The sequence below is a fragment of the Delphinus delphis genome, chromosome 10 (assembly GCF_949987515.2).
Source record: "Delphinus delphis chromosome 10, mDelDel1.2, whole genome shotgun sequence".
NCBI classification, from domain to species: Eukaryota; Metazoa; Chordata; class Mammalia; order Artiodactyla; family Delphinidae; genus Delphinus; species Delphinus delphis.
Window position 1 is genome coordinate 71,290,160 of NC_082692.2, and position 26,646 is coordinate 71,316,805.

At 38.0% G+C, this 26,646-nt stretch overlaps 2 protein-coding genes across 2 annotated transcripts in view; both read right to left on the minus strand.

Moving 5' to 3' along the window:
* The window catches only part of ERC2 (ELKS/RAB6-interacting/CAST family member 2), a 750,321-nt gene that overhangs the window by 473,488 nt on the left and 250,187 nt on the right, over positions 1-26,646 (minus strand). Inside the window, exons 3-4 of the mRNA XM_060021473.1 lie at positions 24,603-24,677; positions 2,595-2,750 (exon numbers count right to left, since the gene is read on the minus strand). Coding sequence (XP_059877456.1) covers positions 2,595-2,750; positions 24,603-24,677 — 231 coding nt within the window. The remainder of the gene's footprint in view (positions 1-2,594; positions 2,751-24,602; positions 24,678-26,646) is intronic.
* On the minus strand, positions 5,453-20,376 carry LOC132431858 (transmembrane protein 11, mitochondrial-like). The gene is made up of 3 exons (XM_060021615.1): positions 20,318-20,376; positions 5,550-6,035; positions 5,453-5,474 (listed from the first exon to the last, which is right to left on the minus strand). The coding sequence occupies exons 1-2, from the start codon at positions 20,374-20,376 to the stop codon at positions 5,633-5,635; spliced, it is 462 nt and encodes a 153-aa protein (XP_059877598.1). The 3' UTR covers positions 5,453-5,474; positions 5,550-5,632.

A 26,646-nucleotide genomic window follows, 5' to 3' on the forward strand; every position in this document is an offset into this window, starting at 1 on the left:
AATTATTCACCCAACTAGAATCAGTTCACACAGCCTAAGGGATCTCACAAAGCACAAAACACAAGCACTCAGGACTAAATGCTTAGCAATAACTATGTCTTAATAGACCTGTTCAAACACACCCAGGCTTAAATAAGGAATCACACTACCCTCTCAAAAGTAGGAAAGGTAAGAAAAAAAAGCAACTGAAGTAATGATACGAGGTATAAGCAATAAATGTTACAGTTCAATCCAATAAAAATATTCTTTCAATGGAGAAAATATTAAAAACTAACTCTTACTAGTATTTTTTAGGTAATGTTCTTATCAGTCTATAAGAGATATCTGCATGATATTATAAGAAATCATTTTTATTTATATTTCTTAGAAATCCATTTTTTCCCTGTTACTCAAGTTAAATATAACATTTATATTACTATTATTATTATAATTATTATTATATTTGGTTATATGTCTTCAATAATAATGGATATTGTTATTAGCTACTTTTTTGAACCAGGTGCTTTAACTACATTATTTCATTTAACACTTTGAGTCACCCTCTAAGATTTACATTGTTGTCCCCACTTTACAGAAGAGGAAAATGTGGCTGAGTGACTTAAGTCACTCCTCAAGGCCATGGAGCTAAAGGGCAGGCTAGAGATTTGCCAGAGTCTGCTTTAGTCCTCAGCCTGCACTCTTTTCACCTAACTCCATTTCTCTCCTCAAACATCCTTCTGACCTAACCACTTTGGGAACCCTTGAAAGTAACTAACCATTAAACGTTAAAACTAGCTCAAGGATTGATGATGTCTCAGAAGACTATGGGTTAATAAAGGTCATGACTTGCTTGCTGAAGACCATATATATGTTTTATTCACCTGGACACAATCTATGGTGAGGGGCAGAGTTAACAAATTTCATTGCCTTTTCAGTTGTAGAAGTGGCTTGAACTATCTCCCACTGCTGAATAACAGGACAGGATGGGGAGGAAAAGTTGCAGCCAAAACAATAATTTCCCCCAAACTCCATGAGTTCACTCATATCTGTGCATCTGGTCTTCATTCCTAGAGTGATCTGGTCATTGTCTGCAGGCCACCCTACTACTGTGCTTGCTGCACATCAGCTCAACTCTCTGTGAGGAAGGACTGCAATAAAGAAACCAGAAGGGAGGACTGAGCAGGGAAACCCGTTCTGCATTTTGTGGCCATCCCTGAAAGGAAGGGGTTATATTCAACTACACTGGACATTCTTCTTATCTCTGCTCCTTGATACAAATTTTTAGTCACAATCTCAACTTCAACTAACAGATGGAAGCTGGCAGAAGTAAGCATAGTTTTTGTTTATTTCCTAGAGAAACACACACACACACACACACACACACACACACAGTGAAGCAGATGCTAGATATTATTTCCTCTCTCTAATTTTGAAAATTCTCTGCAATGACTATGCATGTATTTCACAACTGATAAAAATCATAACCATCATCTAAGCATTTTTCCTCTCAACTCCCACTGCTTTCTCACAGAAGTCTGCATCACTCTTAACTCTGTAGTGTTTTATAAAGCAACAAACAGTAGTAAAACCTACAATAAGAACAGGGGTTATTTAAGAGCAAGTGGTAGGAAAAAAAAAAAATTTTTAACTGGTGTGATTATTATCTTCACAAAGAAAATAGCTTAAATAGAGGAATAAATAAAAGCATTTCAAAGTCTCAAAAGACCTATTAGGCTGTTCATAAATTTAATAATTATGCATATATAAAAATAATAGATTTTCAGATGATTGGTCCATTTGCAACCCAAGGTTTCATTTTGAAAAATACAAACCAAATTCTTTAAAACTGGCAATACTGATATAAAATAATGGAACATACTACTCTAACAATATTTCATAAATATTCCACACCAACAGATAACAGTAATAACAACACTCTCAACAACAATGGCTGACGTTTATTGAATGCGTTTTAGATATCACTCAAGGGACTAAGTGCTTTAAACGCATAATCTCCTGGAATTGTCAAAGCAACCCAACGATGAAGGTATTTTCTTTTTCTTATCCATATTTCATGGATGAAGAAACTGAGGATTACAGACATTGAATAATTTCAGCATTGGGACTCAAAATCAGTTCTCTCTTAAATACTACATTAAAACCTTCATACCTTTGAAATCAGTTAAATTGGCTTCCAAGATCAACACCTTTTAAGCCAAGACCAACACCTTTTAAGACAATCACCTTCCAGGGATGGGCCAAAAATTGGGCAATGATTGAAATTTTTAAAAATAGCAAACTTATGAAAACTCAAAAAATTTGGAAGAGACAGGACTATTAAAAATAAATGTTAATTTCCATGAAAGAGGGACACCAAAGAACTCATTAGGAAATCCTGAACCACTCAGTAAGTAGAAATTCTACCAAAAGCTTTCCCTGGTTTCTTTCTGGAATCTATGCTTCTGAACTAAAAATCTTCTTCATTCTTCTTTATTGTCTATATATTTCATACATCATATAAAGCAGATTATGTGGGTATCTGGGGAAAGCATGTATTTAAACCATAACTTTCCAGTCACACTAAGAATATAAAAGTTTATAATTGTGGACCATACCTTGGTTTTCATGAACTTGGAGTGACTTTTGTAAACCTCTATTTGTTTTATCTCTTCTTCGCGGTCCTCAGTGTTCAGCACACCATTGGCTTTTAACATCTGGATCTCATCCTCAAGATCCCTTATGTTTCGCTCCAATGAAGCGATTTTTGTGTCCTGTTGGTAAAAAAAAAAAAAAAGAAAAAAAAGAAAGAAAATTGTTTTTTTAATATTATCAAAACAGTTTCAGAAAGCAGTTTCAGTAGTAAAACATTAATCAGGGTGTAGACATAGCCTTGAATTCAGAATAATTTCTTTTTTTCACTTCTGAAGATCACTTGTGAGATTTTTTAAGCTCCCAGTAAACAGCATATGTCAATACAATACAGAGAGTTACCTAGATATGTTTGTCTCATATCTGGGAATCAAATTACCAAAGCAATAGTGATAAAAGTGATCTAAAGTATTAGAAAACAAAAACGTCATTTAAATAGACGAATTTGTAATTTCAGATATAGTTTACCAGTGTATATTTTTGAGTCTACTTGCAAATACAAAAACGGTTTGTTCATGTGTGTATTCTGTGGCTGGTTTTATAAGGCATGCTTGGAATTTGACTGTGAAAGAGAAGGAAATTAAAATCTACTAATGGGGAAAAGGATTCTCATCTAAAATAGACATAAGTGAAATTAAATAACTGAATCACGACTTAGTATGACTGATACACTAAATATTGAAAATTTATAGCAACTGGAAATAATATATCACACCATGATTTATTTGGCAAGCAGTCAGCTGACTACGTGACAAAAAGCATTACTACCTTGAAGGGCATTTCTAACCCATTGACTTACAGAGTTAAAAAACTAGAAATATTGCACTGAAATGTGGGATTAATTGAGGAAAAACCATAGAGAATTTTTTTTTAAAAGGAAATGACAGACTCCACACACAAGATAGAGCATAATAAGAAATGATGCATTAGAAAGTAGAGAAGAGAGAACTCTTATAGAGGAAAAAAACATTTCCTCAAACCTCAGGTATGAGACTCTTATCCGTCCTTGGAATGAAACACATTGAAAGTCTGACTTCAAGTTTTCTGACTGTCACCATCTACCTGACATTTTATTGTGCAGATTCAAGGAGCTTATATTATATTTGTAATTGAAATTTAATAAAAAATGAGCCACCAATGCATTTTTTTTTTTTTTTTTACAATTTTTTAGAATCTAAAAGACTAAGGAGTTCCAGAAGTAAAGACAATGAATGGGGCATTCTATTCATAACAACTCATAGAAAAAACTTTTCAACAAATATGTCTGTCCTGATTTTGTGGCTATTTTCTATTTTATTTTCCTATATTATATGCCCAGTGGCATGTTTCCTGTGGCAACATGATAATCATTATTACTATCACTGACATCGCCATCACTGTTAAAAGAGGAAAAGTGAGGAGCAGCAACAGCTGCTTATTGAGCTCCACTGTGTGCCCATATCTGGGGGCTCTAAGTGCTGAAGACACTTTTATTAATTCTCAGGAAGACCCCCAAGAAGATGAAAGAAAACAATTCTGAAATTTGCAAGACTATTATGGAATGTTACATTCTGTAGTATTTCATTTTACTTTAAAAATATTTATTGTATTTTTTTCAGTTATAAAAGTATAATAATATACTTTAAATTCACAGTAAATGGAGAAAATCCCCTCTATTTCTACCATCCAGTGATAACTATCATGTTTTTATGTATCGCCTGCCAGTCTTTTCCTATTTTAGATGCATATCTGGAAATCTTGTATACTGCCAATTTGAGCGAGGAGAATGTTATGGACTGAATGTCTACGTGCCTCCAGAATTTATATGTTGAAGCACTAACCCCTAGTGTGACTATATTTGGAGATGAGGCCTTTGGGAGGTAATCAGGATTAGATGGGGTCATGAAAATGGAGCTCTCATGATGGGATTAGCACCCTCATAAGAAGAGATACCAGAGAGCTTGTTTTCTCTCTCTGCCATGTGAGAACACAGCAAGAAGGTAGCCATCTGCAAGCCAGGAATAGAGCTCTCACAGGAATCCAACCATATTGCCACCCTGATCTCAGACTTCCAGCCTACAGAACTGTGAGAAAATAAATTTCTGTTTTTTAAACCACCCAGTCTGTGGTATTTTGTTATAGCAGGCCAAGCTGACGAATGTAGGGAGTCTTCCTTAGTGACTCATTTGAGTTCTAAGCTGTGATAACTGTAGATAAAAAGAGCAGCAATAATGAGAAGGCTATGGAAAAAAAAAAAAAAAAAAACTTCCAGAAGTTCATAAGAGCCTTCATAAATAAATGAGTCATTTTAAATCAAGATTTTTTCTGACTATAAAATTGACATGCTCATTATAGAAAACCTGAAAAGCCACATAGATAATTATGATGCCCACCCCAATCACATCACTCCAATCTACCCACTAGTAACAATTTTATTTACCCCCATGAAGGCCTTAAGACTACATGATTTCTTTAAAACATATTAAAAGATAGATCTCTATTAAAACTAATCAACATAATATAGATTTCCCCTCTTTATTGAGATACAATCTTTCAGCATTTACAAATATCTAAGTGCAATCTTTACAAGAGTTAACTGTAAATTAAGTGTGAAAGGGCCAACATTCCTTTCCTTTTTTTTTTTTTTTTTTTTGAAATTCTCATAATTTTAATGGTCAATAGCTTCTGCTTGGCTCTGGCTGGTACAGGTAAACAACATACTTAATGATACCACCACCACCACCACCACCCCCGGCGCATTCACATCCCCACTGTAGCATTGCTTCCATCACATCCTGCTGCCTGGTCAGACTTCCACAGCCTCAGGCCCCCGTGGGTTACGGAAATCCACATCTTAGTGTGATGAGCTAAAAAAAAAAAACCCTGGTACACTTGTGATCTGTTATTTCTTTAAAATAACAAACGTGAAGCCAGATGCCTACCCGGGCTCCGCTGCCTCACAGAGCAGCACAGGTGCTATGCCACCTCGCGGGCCGGGCTGCCTGCTCCCCCTACTCCGCCCCGATCATACAGTGCAGAGCTCGTAAATCTTCTTGACGTAGTACACCAGAGCCGCCAGTGCTATCGTGTTGTGCAGTCTCTTCCTGTGCAAGTCGTCCTTCAGGACCAGCACCACCAGGGTGGAGGAGGTGAGTGTGTGCAGGGGCAGCCGGGACAGTCTGTAGGCGTCGTACTCCACCAGGTACTTGCAGCAGGGGTCGAACTGCCAGGAGATGCCGTAGAGGGTGCAGGAGGCCAGGCTCAGCACACCCGCGGGCAGCGAGATATAGTGGGAGTAATCCAGGGGCGGCGCCAGCGGGGTGAAGAGGCAGGCGGTGTCCGCCAGCACGGTGGTCTTGTGCAGGCAGTTGCCCACAGTGATCCAGCGGCCAAAATCTTCTGAGATTTCAGATTCAAGTCTAAAGTAACTATATTTACATGTATATACGTATGTATATATACATGTATAAATATGTTGTGTACTGCAATACGCTTTGTAGTCCCATATTTTACAACTTAAATTCTTGATAGCGTTTGTTAAAATTTCAGGTCTTAATCATGCAGGCAAGGGGAAAAGAAACCCTCAGCTTTCCTCTCAGTCAATTTCTAAGGCTTTAACTTAGCAATGACCACAGCTGCCAACTTCTAAATGGGTTAAAAAGGAGCTTTTCACTGGACTTCTAAAAATTACATACTGCTAAAGAAAGATCAGAATGGAGTTAGAAACATAGAAAATCCTATTGACCTATATATATCCGAGTTAAAAATCTCACCAAATGGTGGAACACATTTTAAAAATAATATTTTAACTTTTACTAATTTTCTTAAATTAACCAGCCTTTGTATTTCCTCCCAAACTTATTTTACTTTAGCCACAGATGTCCCAAAATACCAAAAAAAAAAAAAGAAAGAAAGAAAAAAAGAAGATGAAAGAAAGAAAAATGTATATTGTGGAAATCACTTTAATAAGGATCTGTTTCTTCTGCCCTTATTTATATTTCTGTTCTTACAATAAGAAGTCAATTTCAAGAACCCATACCTAAAATCATAAGCATAGAGAAAAGGAGATGGGAGAATATCAGTAAGATCTAGGGAGGAGAAGAGATGCAAAATACACAGACATATTAGATGATCTATCGATTCTGCCCAAGAAGATATTCAAAATGCTGAACCAGAGAAAGACATGAGGGGGCTTCCCTTCCCTGGTAGCGCAGTGGTTGAGAGTCCGCCTGCCGATGCAGGGGACACGGGTTCGTGCCCCGGTCCAGGAAGATCCCACATGCCGCAGAGCGGCTGGGCCCGTGAGCCATGGCCGCTGAGCCTGCGCATCCGGAGCCTGTGCTCCACAACGGGAGAGGCCACAACAGTGAGAGGCACGTGTACCGCCCCCCACACACACACAAAAAAAAAAACAGAGAAAGACATGAGGAAATATAAGCATGAAAAATAAAGGCAAAGAAAATGACTGCCATGGTCACACCTTCTCTACTGCTTCAGTTTGAGGAATTCAGGGAGAATAAATTTTATTTTTCTTTTTTTAAAACCTCTAAAACTAAGATAAGTGACTAAAAACATATTTAAGGAGGACTACAGAAGGAAACTATCTCACAAGTCCTGATATGGCTCAATGTTGTACATGGATGTTGCCTTTCAAAATAGATACTAAATGCACATGCTCAGTAACTCAAGCACTGGTCCAGAATAGAGAGAAAAAATACTTAAGACATATGCTGTAACATCCTGAAAAGTGGAGTTTTAGAAGGCAGAGCAACATTTTATTCCCAATCGCCAAAGAATCTTCATAGGAATATCTTTAAATGTTATTTATAACTGATATTCTAAAATAAGTTGTGTAGTGAGATCTTCAAATACTCATCTAGATTGTGTTTCACAAAGAAGCAAGCTCTCAAAGCAGATAACTGTAGGCCTTCCTTAGAGATGGGGTAAGTGAAATACAACATAAAACAGCTTTTCCCGAAGTGCACAGAACCCAAATGCTCTGTGAAAAGGGGCTTGCAGGGTCAAGTAAGTTTGAGAAATGATTACTGGGGATTCCCAATGCATATTAGCATTAATCACTCTGGGAAGTCCTACAGCAAAGTATTCTATTTACCTTTATTTTTTCCAGTATTATTCCTCTAGAAGTCAATTCTTGGGGAAAAAAACAGAACTTTAATGATGTTAAGCTCGGGGTTATATACTAAAGTGAAGAGTCAAAACAATGATTTGGATTCTTCAAGAGAAAACTTGCCATGATTACCCCCAATTTAAAATAATTGAGGGCTTAAATATCCAGATCACCTTGTCAACTTCTGTCACTCAAGTCATTTACTGAGAGCCTGCTCTGAGCCCAGAGCAATGAAAGAACAGACATAGACTCCCATGCTCCCTGATTCAGCACTCCATGTCTCAGGTGACATTTTTCAAATAGTCTTGAGATCGGAAAAGCATGAAATTGCTTTGCTTTAATAATATTAACATATTTTGGTTAAAGATTGCAAGAATGTGGGGAAAAAAGTTTCGGGGGTGGGGAAATAAACAACTTAAGTGTGTTTGCTTCATTCCCCATTAGTAAGAAAAAATATCTGAATTGAACATCACTTTAAGTTACTCCTTTCCATATATTCATAAAATAATACTTGTAATAATACTTCATTTTATACATCCAGATTATAACTCCTACTTAAAGATTAATACCCAAGACTATTTTATATCCATCATCCAAAAGATGCAAAAAGGTATCTGATGGGGAATCAATCAATCACTGGAATCGAACCCCTAGCAACCATCTACCCAATGGGCCCAGCTTGCTGATTCTGGAATCAGCCATGAATATTAGCAAGCCAACGAGTGCAGGGATTACAGCAATGAGGATGAATGTCAGGTGGAAAGACTAAAGTAAGTTTACTTTATCCTTGCTTTTATCTTTTCTTTTTTTTAATAATCTCTGGATTTTTCTAGGACATGTCTGCTATAGTTGATAATAAATTTAGATACAGGAAGTTCTCTCATTCATTCAACAAATATATACTGAGCATCTATTGGGTACCGGTCACCTTGCCAGGTGTGAGATACCAGGTAGGTATGAACAAGATTCATGGGCATACCCCTCTACCATGGAGCACAGTCTAGATCCTTGTTATGCAAAGTGTGGTCCACAGACAGCAGCACTGACATCACCTGAGAGCTTTTTAGAAATGCAGTATCTCAGGCCACAACTCAGCCAACTACTGAATCTGAATCTCCACTTTCATAAGGTCCTCAGGTGATCTGGGTGTTCTAAATGGCTTTAGGTGTCCAACATATACAAGAGACAAGACTGATCAGTGCAAAAGAGACTAGGACAACTTTACTGGCCAAGTACATTTAGAGAAACATGAAGCTACTCTCAAGAGCTATCCAACTTGGCATAAGTGTACAGCAACCCTAGGAGTAAACTCTCTGGAGAAACTTTGCCAGTAAAGATGCCTTTATTACCCTCTTTGTGTTTGCCAAACATTATGTTCCCCTTAAACAGCAAGAAACAGTTTTCAATTCCTCTCTAGGAACTGTGGACGCTGAAATGGTGAGTGGGTGGAATATCAAAAAAAGCAATATCATTTAGTCACAAAAAGTAACAATTATGTTATTGCTGAGTGTCACAATGTGCTTTCCTTTCAAATACAGGAAGAATTACTGGTTTCATTTTAATATCAGGCCAAGAAAGAAAATACAAGCATTTTTTACAGAGCATGGAACTCGCTGTGATCACATATCGGTCTACGGACATTAATCAACAAACTTAGGGCCAACTGGTTTAAAGAAAAGACGTGATCTAATGTTCAGGAAACATCCTACATAATTATATTACACTTTATTTAGAATAAAATTCTAGACTACTATAACTGGGTACCACAGAGGCTCTTGAAGGCTTAACTTTTAAAAATCATCTAATTGTAGTTGCAAACATAACTGAGCAGTCTTTGGTCCAGCTATCTGAGTAATGCCCTGCCTTTGGAAGGATTTACTGTGTGGAATTCACCGCAGTTATGTGAGCCCAAGTTAAGCGCTCCACAAAAAAGTCAACTTGGGCCTAAGGCACATTAGGAGGAAAAACAAAAAATCAAAAACTCTTCTTCTTGGCCCTTATCAAACTATAAAAAGATGATGACCTAGATTAGAAGATGACATGGGACACGCTGTTTTCTTGTGTTGCTGTTTTTGTGTTTGTCTGTTTATTCAGATGGTATCTAATTCTTTAGAGCAAAATGTACACACACAGAATCAGGCTGGGCTAGTTCAAATTAAAAGCAATTAGGGTGTTTTTAATTTTAAATTTATTTATTTATTTATTTTTGGCTGCGTTGGGTCTTCGTTGCTGCACGCAGGCTTTCTCTAGTTACAGAGAACGGGGGCTACTCTTCGTTGCGGTGCATGGGCTTCTCACTACGGTGGTTTCTCTTGTTGCGGAGCACGGGCTCTAGGCGCCCAGGCTTCAATAGCTGTGGCTCATGGGCTCTAGAGCGCAGGCTCAGTAGTTGTGGAGCACGGGCTTTGTTGCTCCACGACATGTGGGATCTTCCCGAACCAGGTCTCGAACCCGCGTCCCCTGTATTGGCAGGCAGATTCTTAACCACTGTGCCACCAGGGAAGCCCAATTAGGGTGTTTTGATGTTTCTTTTCATGGTCTCATTGGCCTACTTCTGACTCATTCTTCATGAAGTCCATGCCCCAGGCATGCATCCTGCTGTCCTATCTCTGTACACATTACTAATGACACACAGGGAGAAGATATGACTCTAGTGGTTCTTGCTGGACACTATGTGACTTATGAGGTTTTGGTCTCCATGTATTAATTTGTTGTTGTTGTTAACAGACTCATGTCTAACAAAAAGAGCTAAAGATAAAACAATCCAACTGACCCTTAGAAAGTCACAAACCTGGATGCAAATCAGTTTTTTATGTCTTTGGGCAAGATACTGAGCTTTCCAGAAATAAGACTGTGCTCAAGAGCATGTTATGAAAATTACAAGTGATCTGTAATGCATGAAAAGTACCTATCATGGAACTCCCTCAAGAGAATAAAGGGTTGCCATTATAAGCCAACAATAGTATAGAAGTCCCTATCCATCCCCCAGTTCGGTGAGGTACACATGTAAAAGACAGTAGCTTCTATTTTTATTCCACCCTGTTTATCTTCCTGCGTTCCTAACCTTGCTAATCCTATAACCTAAGGTTGTTATGAGACTTAAATGAGTGACAACATGCACACCTTCCAGTATAATACCTAACACACACTACATGCTCTATCCTTCCTTCCTGTTTCCAGCTGTGGCAGTAGCTGTTTCTTTTTTGTCTATTTGCTCAACTTCTTTTTCTTTTAGGAACTACATCTCCCCAACTCCCTGTGGTTTTAGTGGGGTTTTCTAGTCTGACCCACAGTGGCAAGCACCATGGATCCTCTGGACGCTGACTGATCCAGGGGTGAATTCATTAAGCCATCAAGGCCAATCAGAGTTCTTTGAGGGGACTGACACAAAATCAAGGACCTCTCCTTTTGTGAGATTATGAATGATAAGAAAAATATGGGCCTGTGGCTGGTTGTGGCCTTCTGTGATACCATGTATTAAGAATCTGCCTGGGCTTCCCTGGTGGCACAGTGGTTGGGAGTCCGCCTGCCGATGCAGGGGACACGGGTTTGTGCCCCGGTCCAGGAGGATCCCACATGCCGCAGAGTGGCTAGGCCCGTGAGCCATGGCCGCTGAGCCTGCGCGTCCAGAGCCTGTGCTCTGCAGCGGGAGAGGCCACAACAGTGAGAGGCCCACGTACCGCACAAAAAAAAAGAATCTGCCTAAATGATGGGGCCTTATAATATCATTTGAACAGCTAGGTCTATCTGAATCATCTACTCTCCATAACATCAAAATACAGTAGCAGGGTTTCATTCACTTGTAACCAGAAGAGTACAATACACAAGAAACAGTGTGAAAGATAACAAAAAATATAGTTAGATATAATATTTTATAAGAACACAGGCAAGTCAGAAATGGGCAATACCACCATAGAAGAGTCAAGAAATCTCCAGAAAGCACAGGACTCTAATATGGGATATGGAGATAGATAAGAACAAGATTATCAAGAAAATTAAATGTTTTCCAGCCAGAAGTAATAATACTTGCAAAGTCAAGAGCACTCAATGTGATGTCCAGCACATAATATTTAATTAATATAAGTTGAAGGAATAACAGAACAAGTATGGACCATGTATCAAGGAAGAGTAAGACAAGACTGATTAAAAAGTATAGATCACTTTTAGTTGCAGTGAAGTAGGAAATAAAAGGAAGATGGGGCTGAATGATAAGCAGTCTTCAGAATCAAGCAAGGAGTCTGCACTTGAATCTGACTGGGAATCATTTATAAACTGGTAAAAAGAAGGCAATAAGGGGCTTCCCTGGTGGCGCAGTGGTTGAGAGTCCGCCTGCCGACGCAGGGGACACGGGTTCGTGCCCCGGTCCGGGAAGATCCCACATGCCGTGGAGCGGCTGGGCCCGTGAGCCATGGCCGCTGAGCCTGCGCATCCGGAGCCTGTGTTCCGCAACGGGAGAGGCCACAACAGTGAGAGGTCCGCGTACCGCAAAAAAAAAAAAAAAAAAAAAAAAAAGAAGGCAATAAGATGGCTTCGGGAAGTTAATAATAAAAACCAAAGCTAAAATGGAAGTTGCAACACTAGAAATGATGGTGAAAGAATTCTCAGATATAGTTGAGAATCAAGTATAGTAAAAACAGTGGAGGAATCACCAAAAGAAAGATGAGTAAAAATTGATGGAAATCATGAACAGATGCCACCTGGAGCACAGAAACCAGGTCTGGCAAGTCCCTGTGTGGACAGGGGTTAACTCTTTAGTTGCTGGATTTGGGGGGTCCCAGGGTAAGAGCTAGAGTGGGACAGGTACTCTGAGGGTTTGGGGTAACCATAGAACTATTTCAATATTTTAACAATCAGTATAGCTATACCTATGCCTCTCAGTTGAGTATCAGCCCTACCTAGAAAGCTGCTGCAATTAATAGCGAGAGTTTCCTACGTTTCCAATGCATGGAAGGGAGCACTGGCTAACCCAAAATCACATCCATGTGCCTGCGAGACAGCCTAATACAGAGCCTCTCCAGTACCAACCTGTGGACTAGGTGCATCAGAAACTACTTTTTTGTGGTTGTGTGTGTGTGTGTGTGTGTGTGTGTGTGTGCGTGTGTGTGTGTGTGTTTTAACTAACAATGACTTGGCCTCTAAAGACATTCCCTTTAAGGACAGGGTGACACAAAGCTCTGTATCTATTTGCAAGTTCCTTGGGCTGGGGAAAAACACATCAAAAGATTTTTTTTATGCCTACATTTTCTTCCCCATTTATGCTACAATATAAATATGTATGCATTATCTGAATATACAGACAGGAATAGCATAGGACAGAAGCAAACAATGTTTCTCCATTCTGGTACTAAAAACGGATTAATAACAACATCAGCATGTTGTTGTATAGAACAATAACAACATGTGTATTGATTACTAAGGCAAGCACTGTGCTAGAAAATCTCATTTAATCTTGCCCATAACCCTATGAATTAAGTATTTATTTTACCTACTTTATAGGTCAGGATATCCAGAAAAGGGAAATAACTTGCCTAAGATTTTCTCTTTTGTTGAAATAACTTTCTGGACTCAAGAGGGTGCCTTATCAACAAACCAAAACTTTTAACTTCCATGTGCCTGTAAATGTTCTACTAGACCAGAAACACAGTATATCCAGTCAGCCAACCCCCAAACACTAAACCAACTCTGGGCTCGGAACTTATTCCCTTATTCCTTTTCACCTCAAACAAGGTTGACTATGCCGCCCCAGCCAATCAGATGCTTTCTATTTTTCTCTTCCTTGTTCTCTTTTCCTTACCCTGTAAAACCTTCCTACCTTCCACCCCATTTTGCAGTTCTCCAAATGAAGACTGCCTGCTTCATGATAACACTTCATGAAGTGCTTGTTTGTATCACTGTAATTATCTTCTCTAATCATTTTTTAAACACCTTTCACAAACTGGAATGATTCCCTCCACATAGCCTTCTCTTGAATAGGAGTGAGGAGGCCACACACTGTGACCCTGCTGTTCCCAGGACAATCTCAGGACAGACTGGCCTCAGAGACAGTCAGCCACCTAGAAGCTGGGCTCTTTTGGTCCTTTCCTCCACACAGTACTTTTAGCCTTTAAAGATCACAGAGCAAGGTCAAAAGGAAACAGTGAAGATGTTGGGAAGAGAGGAAAAGGAGGAAGAAATTTCAGAAACTGCTTCCAGATGACAGGGTAGCCCCTCGGTGTATGCAGCCTGCCCTCCCAAGGCTGGATCCATGTTATCTTTCACAAACATTTGAATACAAAGAATGCTTGAATTCCCAGAAATTCAGTGAAATACTACTTTGCAAAATTGTGAATGCATTTCAGGGAGTAATAAAAAGACGGACACCTGACACTTCTATTCTCTTCCAACACTCTTTGGGAAAAGATCAGGTGAAGAAGTTCTCCTTACTGGCCTTCTAGCAACCTGAACTCACTCTTCCAATTCCTTTTAACACTCCCCCAAAGCCCCCAACAGCCCTGGTTTGGGGCCTCATTCTCAGGATCTCCAAAACATACTGCAAATCCTTCTATGTTCAACAAGCTTGTCTCATGGAAAAAGCAACAGGCGGCAGAGGAATTCAGGCCACCCCAAGTCACCAACAAGGCCTGAGGGATGTGGAAAGTGGACCATGCCTTAGGGATGAGGCATGTGACAGCCGGTACACTGTCATTACTGAAAGTTGAAGGGGGAGTTCACTTGAGGCCTGTGGTTGACTTCTCAACTCCGCTGGAGGGGGGTGCGCACGTCAATAAGGAAACTGCAATGCCTAAATAAACAATAAGCTGGGAACCTGAGCACCAGCAAGGGAGAGGGCAGGGGCTGCTGGCCTGAGCAGAGCTGGCCAAGATGGAGCAAACAAAACAAAGCTTTAAACTTTGCAAGAATGCCATGTCAATTCAGACTCCCCAGGCAGGCCCTTTGAGAGCCCAAATTGCCGGTCACCAAACCTCCAGACTCAGTAGAATTTTTAAAGCAGGACACTTTGTTCAATCCCTTCATTTGCCAGATGAGAATAGTGAGAGCCAGAGGGGACAAGTGACTTGCCAAGGACCCAGCAAAGTCCCTGGGTCATTTATTATACCACAGGCCTACTGGGAGTTGCTATTTTTTTCTCCACTGGTTTCTCATTTCAAAGACACTTTTAAAGTCTTTCCACATGCAAACTGTGCTAAATTCAGAGCTAAGACTCTGAAGTAAGCTTGTTAAATTCTTTCTCTCTGGTGGTCCTTGCTCAAAGGTACCACCTCTATTTTTCTTTTTTAAACAGGTAAAATTCAATTTTCAGACTGAAAAGGAAGGGATGGAGGAGCAGAGAATTCCTTGAGCATCTATTGTATGCCAGGATTTTCCCACACCTTAAGACATTTTAATTCCCACCGCAACTCTGCGCAGCCTGGTATCATGGTCCCATCTTACAGAAGAGAAAGCTGGACTTCAGAGAAGCACTAAGTGGCAGGACCAGATTCTCAATTTCCATAAATAACATAAGCTTCTCCACTTTGGAGCCTTTTCAGTTCAGCAAAAGAAACCAGAATAGAAGAAACTGTGTATCTTTAAGACTTTTGATAGATGGTTTTTCTTTCAACAAACTTATTGATGTTTTTCCTAAATTATAATTCCTGATCATCCCTATATAATGAATGCACACTACTGAAAACATAAAAATATAGGGGGGAGAAAGAAGAAAAAAATCCTTTCTAATCTCCCCTTCTAGAATTAGTGTCAACATTTTGGTACGTTTTTTTCCCCAAGCTTTTATTCCACACTGATAAATATAACCTCTTTATATATTATTAAGACTCTAACTACTATACACCTTAGAAATGCATCTCCTAGTTGGTTATTCTATAATTCATTTTATTTTTTAATCTTTGAGTAACCAAAGTTATTGACCCTTTCTTTTATAATATCTTCATTTTTTAATAATGGCTTTATTGATATACAATATTTATAACATAAAATTCACTTTAAAGTGTACAATTCAGTGATTTATGCAACCATCACCACGATCTAATTCCAGAATAGTTTCATCACCCCAAATTGTTGTACCTATTAGCAGTCACTCCTTTTTCTCCTCTCCCCTTAGCTCCCTGCAACCAGTAGTCTACTTTCTATCTCTATGGATAAGCCTATACTGGACATTTCATATAAATGGAATCATATAAGATGCCTTCTGCAACTGGCTTCTCTCATTTAGCATGTTTTCAAGGCTCATCAATGTTATAGCATGTATCAGTCCTCCATGTCTTTTCAGTGCTGAATAATATTCCACTATATGGATATACCATATTTTGTTTATTCATACAAGATAGTGAACATTTGGGTTGCTTTAGGTTTTTGACTATTATTAACAATTATAATATGAACATCTGTGTACAGGTTTTTGTGTGTACACGTTTTCGAGTTGTTTGGGTGTATATGGTAACTCTACATTTAACATTTTGAAGAACTGCCAAATAGTTTTCAAAAATGGACTGAACCATTTTAGATTCCTACCATCAATACATGAGGGTCCAGTTTTTCCACATCTTCCCAGCACTTGTTATTGTCTGTCTTTTTATCTTAGCCATCCTAGTGGGGGCTAAGTTTTATCTAATTGTGGTTTAGATTTGCATTTCCCTTTTGACAAATCACACTGGACATCTTTTCATGTCCTTATTGGCCATTTGCATGTTTCCATTGAAGAAATGCCCATTCAAATCCTTTGCCCAATTTTTAATAGCATTATTTGTCTTTTTATTTTTGAGTTTTTCTTCCTTTATTTTTCAATGAACTTTGTAATTAAAGTATACTATACATAGGAAAGTAGCCAAATCACAGGTTTTCAGTGTGATGAATTATAATAAAGTGAACATGGCTGATTACATACAAACCATAACATAAAATAGAATATTACTTCTACTCCAGAAGCTTCGTTCACTCCCCCTCCCAACCTCCCCACCCTCCCTCCTCCTCCAGATTAACCACTATCCAGACATCTAACACCATTGATTACTATTTTTGGAACACATATAAACAGAATCATATTGTATGTATTCTTTTGTGTCTGGCTTCCTTCCACACCATTTTGGAGTTATTCAATTATGTTGTTACATGAAGCAATAGCTTGGTCCTTCACATTGCCATATAGCATTTCATTGTATGAATATTTCACTATTTATTTATCCACTCCACTGTTGACAGCTATTTCATTTGTTTCAAGTTTTTGGTTATTCCATATGTAATTATGTTTTGTACCTTCTATTTAAATTAGGTCTTGCTTACCATTGTTAGATTTGCTCCTAGATAGTGTGGGTTTTTTAATACCATCCTAAATTATATTGTGTTCTAAATTTCATTTCATAATTGTTTGTCACTGGTATGCAGATGATTCATTTTTGTATACTGACCAGCTGTTTAAGTTCATTTATTAATCTAGTAGTTTATATATGGATTCATTGAGATTTTTTACACACAGAATTATGGTGCCTGTGAATAAAAGGGCTTTATTTCTTCCTTTATAATTCTTACACCTAGGATATCCAGAATATTGGTGAGTAGAAATGATAGTAACAGGCATTCTTGTCTTGTTCCTTATATTATAAGGAAAGCTTTATATATTTTACCATTAAATATGATACTTGCTATACCTTTCTTGTATCTACCTCTTATCAGATTAAAATTCTCTCCTAATCTAAGTCTGATAAAAGCGTTTTTTGGGTTTTTTAGCATAAATGAATGTTGCATTTATCAAATGTTTTCTCCGCATTCACTGAAATTAATTTTTCTCCTTTATCCTGTTAATGTGGTAAATAACATTGATATCCAAATATTAGTCCAACCCTGCCTTCCTGGAATAAGCACAACTTGGTCACTGTCACTGCATTCAGTTCACTAGAATATTTTGCACTGATCTTTATGATAGATTGTTTGTAATTTTCCTTTCTTGTAATGGCTTTGTTGGGTATTGATATCAAGGTTATACTGGATTCATAAAATAAAATGGGAAGTGTTTCCTCTTTTTCTATTCTCTGGTATAGTTTCTGTATGACTGATACCATTTTTTCTTCAAATGTCTAGTAAAATTCATTGAAGAAGCCATCTGGGACTACGGGATTTTTTGTTTGGTTTGTTTTTTAGATATTTTTTTTGGTGGTAAGGTTTCAAATCATAGAAACATTTTCTTTAATATACAGGACTACTCAGATATTCTAGATATTCTGTTTCTTCTCATCCAGTTTTGATAAGTTGTATTTTTAAAAGAATTAATCTAAAATTTCAACTTTATTATCACAATCTTGTTAATAAAATCCCCTGATATTTTTAAAGTCAGTAAGATTGATAGTGATGCCCCCTTTCAATCCTGGTATTGTTTGTCTGTCTCTATTTTTCTCAATGTTTCTGACCAGGAGCTCTGTTAATCTCTTCAAGGAATCAGTGTTTAGCTTTTATATTCCCCTGTTATGTTTGGTATATGTTTGGTTTCTATTTCATTAATTTCAGTTTTTATCTCTATTATTTCTTTTCTCCCACATTCTTATGGTTTCATTTGATCTTCCATTGCTTTCTAAATTTAAAAAGTCTTCTCTCAACCAAACTGAATGACTTGCTCTTCCCCAGACACGTCTCATAATTTCCAACCTCCTTGCCTTTGCTGATATGGTTCCCACTGTTTATAAATAATCCTTCTACCCACTATCAAAATCATGCCATTTTTTTTCAAGGCCCTCCCCCCCAAATGCTATCTCCTCCAAGAAGCATTCCCTGTCCCTCTCTTATTTGATATCCTCTGAGTCTCTGCAGCCCATTTTGCTGTTCTTAGGTCACTATTTAGATCCAGGCTTATATACTCCCTTCCACTAGCCCCTTAAAGACTGAGCGCTCACTTTTTCTGAAAGGCCCACCATGGTGCTTTATACAATATAGCTGCTTGGTAAGCACTGGTATTTGTAATTCAACTTCAGGAGTTATAGTCACACAAAATAAACCTGTTTATAGCAGGAATTAGCAACTCAGACATTTAGATTCAAACACATATAAGAAGAGTTTGGGCAAAAAAAAAGTCTCACTTTTTTAATCTTTCTTGCTTCTAAATGACAACCATATATCATCCAGAGCTAACATTTAACTTGACATTTTGCTTTTTCTGGCTATCACTTAAAACCCACATTTTTCCCCTTATTTAAGGAAAATAGTTTAAAAAAACACACAAAACCGTGTCCCATTTAAGTTGAAAGATGAGAAAATGAAGAAATTTCTCAAGAAAAAAAAAAGCTAAAGGATAATTTCTGGTATCATAAGTGGATAGGGCACATCAAAAACACAGGGCTTTGCAGGTTTAAATGAGTTATGCTCCACACTACTATAAAGGCTTCAGGGCAAGACTTAAAACTCAAGGATAAAAAACAGGGCATATGTTGGCTGTAGGGTACATATTTGGAGCCCCATGTGCAGGACTGATAACATATACATGTAAAAAGGATGAATCTTGCCTTACAGCGCAATGTACAATATTGCCCCTTTCCAAATATATCAAATAGAACTTTCCAGCTCTCATGAGCTGCCTCAACCTGTTCTATGATGCAAAACTCAGTGCCTAATTTCCAAAGTGTGGAAAGAAAAACTAGTTGAACTGATGGGTCCTCTTCAGTAAAAGCAGACTGGAAGAGTAGAGAGTCTAAGAACTTCAGAGAAGAAACCCATGTTCAAATCTCAGCTGCCAACCTACCAGCTGTACGACCTTGGGCAGGTTGCTCATCTTCTCTAAACCATGGCTTTCTCATCTGTGAAATGGGGCTAATTTTACCTACTCATGGGTCATACGTCAGATGCCTTGCACCTGACTCCACGTATGTGGAGTGGTGTTCGGGCTATAGCTGTCACTGGTGATGCAGGTGGTAATTTTGTTGTTACTGCTGTTTTTCTGTTTAGTAGCCACAAAAGGAGCTATGGCCTATTTTTAAGGCCTAAAAAGCCATCAAACTGGCTTGATTAGAAAAAACGAGGCTTGACACCAATTTGCTACAAACACATCATCTTGGGAGAAGAAACAATGCTGAGTGCAGTGTTTAGACTCAGATAAGTAACAGTTCAAAATATGGATGAAATAAACCGGGGTAGGCCCTAGAGCCAAAGAAAACATTTAAGTCACTTCATGGTATTCCTGACCAGATCCCAAGACTCAAATTAAATTCACACTAGGAAATGGGATACTTTCAATGGCCAAGGTTGGAATTTGAAATCTCTCCCTTCCTAGCTATGAGATGTTGGGAAAAGTTACCAAGTAGTTCTTGCCTTCTCCATGTTCCAGTGTATCCCTTCCATGCCTGGTGAAACTGAATTGACTGAATTTGATCAAACACCAAGTTATCTCTTAATAGAAAATCAACTCAACTACAGGTCAGTCAACCCCATGCAGAAGAACAGCAGACATCTGCCTGAACACAAAGATAAGGCTTGGTTTTTAGTTTTAAAAGCAAAAGATCAACCTCACCATAGAGTTAGCACCTGAATGCAAAGTCATATTCTTTCATCAATAGCACATCTACAAGGCAGCAATTTCGTCAAGCTCAATCTTGAATTGCTTACTGCTCAGTTTCCACAGAAAAGCTCATTGGCGTAAATGTTACACAAGAACCACCACTCATGACACGCAAGTGCAGCGGCTGGTCATGTGACGAGAAACCTAAATAACTACAATTCTCACTTCAGTTACCACAGAAATATTGTCACATAGTCACATTATACCCCTAACTTCTTAATCCACTTTAGTTAACAAGTTCACCAGATCAAGTACATTTTCTGTGACTCTTACTAAAACGCTTATGTCACTCATGTATGTCCCATTTGATAAATTCTGCTGAATTCAGTGCTAGCATAAAGTTTGTTTTTCTTAATGAATGTCATTTAATTTATTAAAGCAAATGAGAATTAGGAAATTCCATGCTTTTTCTTACAGGCTGAGCTGTTAAATTTGGAGTGAATTTTTATGCTCCATTCTCAGTAATTATTATTATTATTCTAGGGTTGGTTCATTTTTTTGCATTTTTTAAAAACACAACTTTCTCCCTGTCCCTTCCTTCTGTGATTATTGGAGATGCTGCAGCCATCTTGCTCAGACAGGCAGAAAGGGGCTGTCTGAAAACAGAGCTCATGTGAAGAAAGCTAAAATAAGAGATGGAATGAGAGAAAATGGAATCTGTTAACATCTTTTGAGCCCCAGGATCAAGCTATGCCTGAAGCAATACCGGTTTTTCCAGTTAAGTGGAAAGGATACACTCCTTTTAGGCTTTAGCCATTTTGAATTAGATTTTCATTCACTTAGAAGTTTTAACTAACAAAGAAAAAAAAATTTGAGATTATCTGACAAGTACTGTCACTACTCTAATCCATTTTTGTTAAAAAAAAAAAGAAAAAGTTGGGGGGGACTTCCCTGGTGGTGCAGTGTTTAAGAATCCGCCTGCCAATGCAGGGGACATGGGTTCATTCCCCGGTCCAGAAGATCCCACATGTCGCGAAGCAACTAAGCCCGTGCGCCACAACTACTGAGCCTGCTCTCTAGAGCCTGTGAGCCACAACTACTGAAGCCTGTGTGCATAGAGCCTGTGCTCTGCAACAAGAGAAGCCACTGCAATGAGAAGCCCTTACACCGCAACGAAGAGCAGCCCCCGCTCGCCACAACTAGAGAAAGCCCGCACACAGGAACGAAGACCCAATGCAGCCAAAAATAAATAAAATTTTTTTTAAAAACTGGATAGAGCTTTATGAATGAACCCAAGAAAGTAAAACTTTTGTTTATGTCATGTCAAATTTATAATAAAAGTAGGTTAAAAACACATCCTTTCAAAGGAATTAACATTAAAGAAAAAAGAGGAAAGAAGCCCTTTTAACTACCTTTTTATTGACAGTTCTCCATAAGAGCAGAAAAGAGAAGCTAAGAATCTTTAGACACAAAAGCAAGAAACGGAGGAGTACTGCAACATTTACGAGAAAACTAACTTTTCTGAAAAACACATGCAATGTTCTAAGTGCAAACCTGGAACACACCTGCCAGACCAAACCAAGATCAAAATTAAAACTTGGAGCTTCCTGCAGTAAGACAAATCACAAATAACTTCATTCGCTTTGCTTCCTTTTATTTTCATTCAGGTGACTTTACCCCCCCCTGGTTCAACGGGCTGGCAGCAGCTGTGATGGCTGCAAGTGAATTGCCCCCACTTTGGTGTGTGCAGATGGCCCTCCCTGACAGACATATTTTCACAACTCTAAAAGCCCAGAGGGGTACATAGAGATCTACTAGAACTACCAGACTGTGGTTCTAAAAGTGCTTTCATTTGGACAAGATTTCACAGATGTTCACAACAAACACCTTTCTTGAGTTGATGCAAAGCATATTTTTGGAGAAGATGAGGAGTCACAATTTCACCCTCAGTTTCTCTAAGAAGCAAGGGAAAAGTAGGGGTAAGTTCTAAACCTTAACTCGTGTCATCTCCCTGAAACTAAAGGTCCAAATTACTCTAGGAAAGCTCCTTTTAACTTCAGATTTTGCCAAGGCACTAGATGATATTGATGTTTACCCAAGGTGTTTAAATTAAAATACAACCAATGTCTCAAGTCCCACCCATCAGGTTTAAGGGTCAGTTCTATTTGGTAGTCAACCCTAAGTCTTATAAAATATGGCTTTCCAATATTCCCTCCAATTTCAAACAGATATAATATACAAAATCAGAAGAGATCACAGGCTCTGTCACAACCTACACACATGGCTGAGGAGATGACCCTCTACCAGCTGCCTCCATAACTCAATTTATGCATGTTAAGTATAGATGCTAATGGGACACAGACTTCTCCACTGACAAAACAGAAGGCAGTGCTTTGTAAATTAACACACAACCAAAAGACAATAGAAAAACTCCAGGCTCAGTTCCCTGACAAGTATATAAGTATATTGACTATCAATGTCCTAAAAATAAATGTGTTCTTCTACAAATCAGGATCACTGGCATCCATTTAAAAAAAAACCCTCTGGACTCAATTTACTGATAACATATGGATGTGAATGTGCCCTAAAAATTATATTTTATGCCTTCTCATGTAGGTAGCCTAAATGAGTGCTTTATTTACTATTTTTTGTTTTCTAATAAAACATATGATGCTAAAAAAGAGTAAGCTATAACCAGAGTTTCTACTTATAAAAGTCACAAAAAATTACTAATTGTACAGAGAACTTTATCAGGAAAATGCCCACTGCTCTGGGATAGATGTCATTCCTGGTTTCTCCAAAGGTTTTTGAAACTCAATCTTTACTTTTTTTTTTTTTTAAAGATAATTAGGAAATAGTTTTATATACATCCTCTTCTATTACTAATTGTGCTGGAACTGGAGAGGGAGGTATGGAGGTGGGTAGAAGGAGGACTAAATGACTCTTTGCAAAAAAAAATAAAATAAAATCTTTTGTCTTGTCTTTTTTTCTTTTAAGCCTTAGCCAAGTTTCAAGTTTGGTTCCAATGTGAAGTGAGGATGAAATCTCAGTTATGAGATTCTACACTCCCCCGCAAGTATAGAATGGTAAGTTTATTTTCAAAATAGTGCTAAGTAAAAATTACACAAATTCAAAATGAATTGATGAGCCAATATTAGCTTTTTTTAAATCTTACTATCATTTGATCCCTTTGATAATATTTTTCAAACCAATTTGCTACAAATGCAGTATAAGTGCCTTGAATCATGTAACCTCAGTTAGGGGACATAAAGTTTTAAAGCAAATGTTCTACATTATTTCCACAAAAATCCACTTGGATGAAGACACTGTCATTGACTAGAAAAAATAATATGAAGTCAGAATTGTACACACCAGGAACTCAGTAGCTCGTATTAGTTTCTTTTTCCCCAGGACTTGGGAATTTGGGGGCAGATAATTCAAAATCATGTGCTACAAGACAGAAAAATCATTACCCTATCAACAAGTTTCAGAGGTCTTTTGTAGGATGATGGTGACCAGCAAACTCTCAAATGTTAAACTTATGCATGAAATAACCAGATTGCAAACATCATCATTATAAATTTTTTTTCTTCAGGGAACAACGTAAATCAAGAATTATTTATTCTTAAGATAAATACTATTTGCTTCCTTCGGTCAAAAACTAGAAGTAAAAAGACTTCAAATTTCTATCAACTGACAAAGCAACTCGCTTTCATTTAGATCTGTTTCTTTACAGCTTGCTCATCATTATTTACTTCATTATTCTTTAAATGTCCTAAATCCATGCCAGAGGATCTTTGCTTCTTTTAAATATCTCTATGCATCCACTGCTAAACAGAATACCTTGTGAGTATTTAATAAATTATTGTTAATTCCAGACTTGGTTAGGAGAAAATACTGGAGTCATAAGAAAGTATTCTTTGAAAAGTAAATTTTGCTGATAGCATAATTTTAATCATTTAATGCCTCCATTGCATGTACAACAACTTCTCTTTGCAAATCTTAGTTTCTCAAGGTATCTTTTCATTGTAATGTGAATGGGAGGAAAAAAAGAATTACTCTAGCTTTAGAAATTTACTTTTAAAGCACATACAAAACCTCTCTTAGGGTTGAAAGCATTGGCTATGCTCTGGAAATCAACCCAGCTCCTTTCAGACAAGGGATACTTGAGCCCTTTATTCTTTTGCCCAGAAAAGGCATCCTAATTAAAGGGCCAATAAATTAAATGCACCAGAGAAGGCCAAAACAAAAAAAAAATCAAGAAGAAAAGCACCCACCAGGGTGTCTAGAGAAAAACACAAGGTTCATTTCACATGTTTGTGTTAGGCACCATCAAGTTTAAAACAAACTCCAGGGGAACAGCTGTTTTTGAGAAATGTGAACAGCTCCTACCTTCATTTCAATGACAGTCTGGAGAGCCTTCGTCTTGGCTGGCTCTGGCTGAAGTTGGCTTCTTCGGTGTAATTCCTGGGGAGGAACACGATAGAAATAAGCCTGACGGTTCATCCTTCCGTTATACCATGACCTTTACACAGGTACCACTCAGCCCACCAAGTCCAGGCTCGCTGTGTACAGACATAAACAAGCCACAGGTGCCTCTTCCCCCACCCTCTTTAGCATCCCTCCTGCCTGGAGCCTGCGTTGTTGCGGTGAAAAGCTCCTGGCACATGCGCTATTTCTGAAACTTCCATCAATAATTAATGTCAACTGTGACAAAGCCAGCAAGTAATCATAGTCCAAATACTGTTCAACACTGGGGCTGTTGCCCAGCCATCAAATCATAGTTTAGTAAATTACATTACTCCGTGCTCCCAATACAAACACAGCAAGGAAACGGAGGAAAGAAAATGACTAACGTAGTTGCAAATCTGCTGCACGGGTGGCATTCTGCTACTGAAGTAGGTTTGAAATGAGCAATTTAAAACATTTTCAGTACAACTGTGTCACTTTTTGGAGTGAATTGGTCTGATGAAACCCTATGAATCTCTTGCTTCCTAATTTACAGTTTCAGTCCTTGTTCAAATCACATCTGTATGTGATATGCTTATGCACTCATGATGCCAAGAAATTAAAACTGGCATTAATATCAACAGTGTTAGAGGGGAGAAAAAATGGTTAAATCCAGATGTAGACCCAGTAACTTCTTTAGGTAAAAAGCAAAAAAACATTACAATTTTAAGCTTCAAGTCTTACTTTTTACATGCCTCTTCTCAAAAAGAAATTAAAAAAGAGTCTGTCAAAACTTTGAAAGATTGATCTGGCAGAAGAGAAGAGATAAAGTTTGTTCAGTTCATGCTTTGATTTCCTTAATGATAATTATCAACACTTTTATGAAAGTAGGCCATGACAGGAGTAAACAAAAGTGCTCATGCATGTCCACACTGCTGATACAATTACTCACCTACAATTACTCACCTAAGTGAGTAATTGCACCTATGGAGCAATTCCATTAAGACTTATTTGACTTATAAGTCACCTATGGATAATTCCATAAGATTTATTTGCTTCCTGAAAAGTCATTTAAAGTCGACATGGAGTAGTTTTAGGTCTTTACATTCCATTGGACCGCCAACATTTCAAAAAACAGAAAAGAAAAACCTTGGGTGTTAAAGAAGAGGACCAACATAATTTCTGGCTTTATCTAAGTAAAGACATTAAAATTAACCCTACGTCCACCACTACCATCTACTATCATCACCATTTCATTAAGATAGAACATATTTATGTAAAAATTGTCAGAGTAACAGAATTGCACACAAAAAGATAGTCCTTCCCTGGATTCCAGGATAAGAAAACAGGCAACCTTTCACCCATGTCCTATTACATTGTTCTTATTTTCCAGCAGTCCAAGAAGACTTGGTCAAGGGCCAAGGTGCGTAAGTCTAGAGATCAGTACTGGGGAATTACTGCTACAGCTCTGCACTGTAGCATATTTTCTTCTCAAAGTCATCACTGGCACACAAAACTACTTCTCAGACTTCAATCTGAGCAGAACTAGAATTAGTGCTTCCTCATTGTTCAAAATGGCCTCAACATCAGTTAGGACATTTTTGCCCCTAACGTATTTCTGGAAGGGATGAGGTCAAGTATTACTGACTCCAGTTCCAGCACACCACTGGGCACCTCACATAAGGACTTCAGGCTAAAAAACAGAGCTACTTAGCCCTCAACATAACTTCCAAGATTGTTGGAGTTCACTAGACCAATAAAATCTTATAGATGACAAAACAGAAAGTAAGTCACTTGTTAGAGTTGTTCCACAGTAAGTGGTAGGAGTAACACATTTCATAGGTCACCAATTCTGATACCATGTGGCATCAAAAACATCTTAATGAAAAAAGCTGAGAATGAAATTCATGATAATTTCATACCATAGCCAGTCAAGTTCCAGAATAAAAATCATATGATAATTTGAGGAGAGAGGTTAAGATTGTAT